This window comes from Calidris pugnax, unplaced genomic scaffold (genome assembly GCF_001431845.1).
Source record: "Calidris pugnax isolate Ruff unplaced genomic scaffold, ASM143184v1 scaffold107, whole genome shotgun sequence".
Taxonomy (NCBI): Eukaryota; Metazoa; Chordata; class Aves; order Charadriiformes; family Scolopacidae; genus Calidris; species Calidris pugnax.
In genome coordinates, this window is record NW_015090901.1 from 2,459,714 (window position 1) to 2,464,880 (window position 5,167).

The 5,167-nt window shown below is 59.3% G+C and overlaps 1 protein-coding gene across 1 annotated transcript in view; it reads right to left on the reverse strand.

The window, feature by feature from the left end:
• Positions 1-79: 79 nt before the first annotated feature.
• PPP1CA (protein phosphatase 1, catalytic subunit, alpha isozyme) overlaps positions 80-5,167 on the reverse strand; it is an 11,053-nt gene continuing 5,965 nt past the window's right edge. The window contains exons 2-7 of the mRNA XM_014948747.1: positions 4,742-5,096; positions 4,001-4,231; positions 3,558-3,662; positions 2,463-2,686; positions 157-291; positions 80-103 (exon numbers count right to left, since the gene is read on the reverse strand). Of these exons, the coding sequence (XP_014804233.1) occupies positions 80-103; positions 157-291; positions 2,463-2,686; positions 3,558-3,662; positions 4,001-4,231; positions 4,742-5,096 (1,074 nt within the window). The remainder of the gene's footprint in view (positions 104-156; positions 292-2,462; positions 2,687-3,557; positions 3,663-4,000; positions 4,232-4,741; positions 5,097-5,167) is intronic.

The following is a 5,167-nucleotide window of genomic DNA, read 5'->3' on the forward strand; positions in this document are numbered from 1 at the left end:
CCCACTCTCTTTCTTTCCCCACATCCCTGCATGTACCAGCTTCCCCCATCCCCACAGCCCCACCTCCATCCGCCTGTGGTCACCGCAGGGGTGCCCCCCCACCCTGGTGGCAGTGTTTTGTGTCCCCCCCCAGCCCCAGCCCCAGCCCAAGCCCACCTGAAATGAACACATGAGCGTTTCGTCCACGCTCATCATGGCGCCCGCGTTGTCGAACTCCCCGCAGTAATTAGGCGCCGAGAAAAGGGTGACGAGCTGGCGCTTGGCGAAGAACTCGTAGCCATCTTCCACTACCTGCACGGGCATCGGGGGTGGCACTGAGCCATGGGCACCCCCCGGGGCAAATACTCACCCCCTGGGGCAGATAGCCATCACCCGGGGCAAATATACCAACCACCTGGGGTGTATACCCACCTTCCAGGGCAAATATACCCACCCCTGGGGTGAATACCCATCACTCGGGGTGAATATACCCACCCCCTGGGGCAAATAGCCAGCACTTGGGGCAAATACCCATCACTCGGGGTGAATATACCCACCCCCTGGGGCAAATACCCACCCCCTGGTGAGAATATACCCACCATCCAGGGCAAATATACTCACCCCAGGGTGAATATACCCACCTCCTGGGGCAAATACCCACCACCCGGGGCAAATATACCAACCACCTGGGGTGAATACCCATCTTCCAGGGCAAATATACCCACCCCTGGGGTAAATACCTATCACTCGGGGTGAATACCCATCCCCTGGTGAGAATATACCCACTGTCCAGGGCAAATATACTCACCCCAGGGTGAATATACCCACCCCCTGGGGCAAATACTCACCCCCTGGGGCAGATAGCCACCACCCAGGGCTAATATACCAACCACCTGGGGTATATACCCACCTTCCAGGGCAAATATACCCACCCCTGGGGTGAATACCCATCACTCGGGGTGAATATACCCACCCCCTGGGGCAAAGAGCCAGCTCTTGGGGCAAATACCCATCACTCGGGGTGAATATACCCACCCCCTGGGGCAAATACCCACCCCCTGGTGAGAATATACCCACCATCCAGGGCAAATATACTCACCCCAGGGTGAATATACCCACCTCCTGGGGCAAATACCCACCACCCGGGGCAAATATACCAACCACCTGGGGTGAATACCCATCTTCCAGGGCAAATATACCCACCCCTGGGGTAAATACCTATCACTCGGGGTGAATACCCATCCCCTGGTGAGAATATACCCACTGTCCAGGGCAAATATACTCACCCCAGGGTGAATATACCCACCCCCTGGGGCAAATACTCACCCCCTGGGGCAGATAGCCATCACCCGGGGCAAATATACCAACCACCTGGGGTGTATACCCACCTTCCAGGGCAAATATACCCACCCCTGGGGTGAATACCCATCACTCGGGGTGAATATACCCACCCCCTGGGGCAAATAGCCACCACTTGGGGCAAATATACCCACCCCTGGAGCAAATACCCATCCTCTGGGGAGAATATACCCACCCCCGGGGCAAATAGCTAGCACTTGGGGCAAATATACCCACCCCTGGGGCAAATACCCACCCTCTGGGGAGAATATACCCATTGCCCAAGGCAAATATACCCACCCCTGGGGAGAATACCTACCTTCCAGGGCAAATATACCCACCCCTGGGGTGAATACCCATCACTCGGGGTGAATATACCCACCCCCTGGGGCAAATAGCCACCACTTGGGGCAAATATACCCACCCCTGGAGCAAATACCCATCCTCTGGGGAGAATATACCCACCCCCGGGGCAAATAGCTAGCACTTGGGGCAAATATACCCACCCCTGGGGCAAATACCCACCCTCTGGGGAGAATATACCCATTGCCCAAGGCAAATATACCCACCCCTGGGGAGAATACCTACCTTCCAGGGCAAATATACCCACCCCTGGGGCAAATACCCATCACTCAGGGTGAATACACCCACCCCCTGGGGCAAATAGCCAGCTCTTGGGGCAAATATACCCACCCCCGGGGCAAATACCCACCACTTGGGGCAAATATACCCACCCCCGGGGCAAATACCCATCCTCTGGGGAGAATATACCCACTGCCCAAGGCAAATATACCCACCCCTGGGGCAAACAGCCACCACTTGGGGCAAATATACCCACCCCTGGGGCAAACAGCCACCACTTGGGGCGAATATACCCACCCCCTGGGGCAACTAGCCACCACTTGGGGCAAATATACCCACCCCCAGGGCAAATACCCCCAGGGGTCCTGCCCACACGGTCCCAACAAGCTCCCTCAACGCCCCCAAGGTTAAACATTCCCCTCTGGGGGCAAATACCTCACCAGGAACCCCATCTGGCAGCCCCACGAGCAAATACTGCCCTCGAGGGGCAAATATTAGGGGTAGAAACCTCTGCCCCATAGCGGATACCCCCCGGGAACCCAAATTGACCCCCCCAGCAGTACCTGGTGCGCCCGGCAGATGAGATCCAGGTCGTGCTTGTGCAGGAACTTGGCCACCACCTCGGCCCCGAAGGTGAAGGAGACGCCGCGGTCGTTCTCCCCCCATCCCTGCACGTCCTTGTCGGGGTCGGACCAGAGCAGGTCGCAGAGCAGGCCCTGATCCGGCACGTCCGTGGGGCGCATGATCCGCCGGATCTGCTCCATCGACTGCAGGTCGGGAGACAGCCCTGGGGGAAGAGGGGGGGCTACGTCAGGCACTGCCTCTTCAGCAACAGCCCCTGTCCCCTGTGGGCACCCCTAAAGCAGCATCACAGAGCTTCTGTCCTCCCAGCACCCCCCAAAGTCCCTATTCCCCTCGGAACACCCCCAAAGCATCATCATAGGGCTCCTGTCCCTCCCTTCCAGCCCCCCCAAAGACCCTGTCCCCCTGGGGCACCCCCAAAGCATCATCAGAGCTCCTGTCCTCCCCTTCCAGCCCCCCGAAGCCTCTGTCCCCTCAGGGAACCCCCAAAGCATCAACACCCCCAAAGCATCATCATAGGGCTCCTGTCCCTCCCTTCCAGCCCCCCAAAGTCCCTACTCCCCTCGGGGCACCCCTAAAGGATCATCACAGAGCTCCTGTCCCGCCCTTCCAGCCCCCCGAAGCCTCTGTCCCCTCAGGGAACCCCCAAAGCATCATCACAGAGCTCCTGTCCCGTCCTCCCAGCCCCCACAAAGTCCCTATTCCCCTCAGGGCACCCCCAAAACATCATCACAGAGCTCCTGTCCCGCCCTTCCAGCCCCTCAAAGTCCCTATTCTCCACGGGGCACCCCCAAAACATCATCACAGGGCTCCTGTCCCTCCCTCCCAGCCCCCCAAAGCCTCTGTCCCCTCAGGGAACCCCCAAAACATCATCACAGAGCTCCTGTCCCGCCCTTCCAGCCCCTCAAAGTCCCTATTCTCCACGGGGCACCCCCAAAACATCATCACAGGGCTCCTGTCCCTCCCTCCCAGCCCCCCAAAGCCTCTGTCCCCTCAGGGAACCCCCAAAACATCATCACAGAGCTCCTGTCCCCCTCTTCCAGCTCCCCCAAAGCCCCGAGCAGGGTTGTGCCCACCTCCATGGCAGCAGAAGATCTTCTCATCCACGATAGCGGCGATGGGCAAACAGTTGAAGCAGTCGGTGAACGTCTTCCAGAGCTTGATGTTGTATCGCCGCTTGCCTGCAAAAGGCAGTGGGTGTGGGTGCTTTTGGGGAGGATGGGGGGGTTACAGGGGCACGTGGGGCTCCCCGTGAGCCCCCCAGAGACCCACCAGAGCTCTGGCTGCATGGGGACAACGCCATGGCGTGACACTGTGTCACTGTGGCTAAAAAGAAGGGTACAGGGACACTCCATGTGGATGGTGCTGGCAACACTGGGGTGGTACAGGTCGGTTGTGGGTACGTGGATGGCAAAGGGGTGGCAGGGGGACAACGGGGGTGGCAGGAGGAACCCCCCAGCCAGTCACAGCAGCTGTAGATGGGGTGGGTGCAGGACAGCAGAGGGGGGACAGGACTCACACTCGTCGTAGAAGCCGTAGATGCGGTTGATGCTGGCGCACTCGTGGTTGCCGCGCAGCAGGAAGAAGTTCTCGGGATACTTGATCTTGTAGGCCAAGAGAAGACAAATGGTCTCCAGGGACTGCTTGCCCCGGTCCACGTAGTCGCCCAGGAACAGGTAGTTGCTCTCAGGGGGGAAGCCCCCGTACTCAAAAAGCCTCAGCAGGTCGTAGTACTGCCCGTGGATGTCACCTAAGGGGGAGTCACACAGGGTTGTTTGTAGAACCCTGAATTTTAAGAGTTGGAAGGGACCATAGGGATCATCTAGTCCAACTCCCCTGCTGAAGCAGGATTGCCTAGAGCTAGAGCATGTTACTCAGGAGCATCCAGGAGGGGCTTGAAGATCTCCAAAGAAGGGGACTCCACACCCTCCCTGGGCAGCCTGTTCCAGGGCTCTGGCACCCTCACCGTGAAGAAGTTTCTCCTCATATTTGAGTGGAACCTCTTCTGTTCCAACTTGTGCCCGTTGCCCCTCGTCCTCTCACTGGGAACCACTGAAAAGAGTCTGGCTCCCTCCTCCTTCAACCCTCCCTTGAGATACTTGTAGGCATTGTAGGCACCCCAGCTCCCCAAAACACCCCACAGCAGCACGCCCCAGTGCTGCCCATCCATGGGATGCACTAGGATGCCCAGCTGGCCCTGGGGGCTTGCCCAGCCTGTGCCCGGGTTGCCCGGGTGGTGTGGCACCCATCCAGCCCTCACCGCAGATCTTGAGGGGTGCTTCCAGCTCCAGGAGGATGGGCTGGCTGAGGAAGATCTCCCGTGACTTGAGGCAGAGCCCTCGGATCTCGTTCTCCGTCAGCTGCACGTTCTTCCCCGGCCGCGAGCCTTGGACTGGCCCCCAAGGAGAGAGAGAGATGGGTATCAAGGACCCCACTGGTGTCACCCCAGTGTGGGGGCTGTGGCACCCCCCTATGCCCACAGACTGGCAGGAGCCATGGGCACGAGGGATTCGAGGGATTTGGTTGCCCCCCACCCACCCACAGAGGGTCCTGGCCTGCCCCAGGATGGGTGGGCATGGATCATATTTCCCTTCTCCCCCCAGGTCACCCCTCTCCTGTCAAAGTTGGGGGCCCCCCCTAATTTCCAAACACAGATCCTCCCCCCACCCCCGTGCCTGCCAACCTG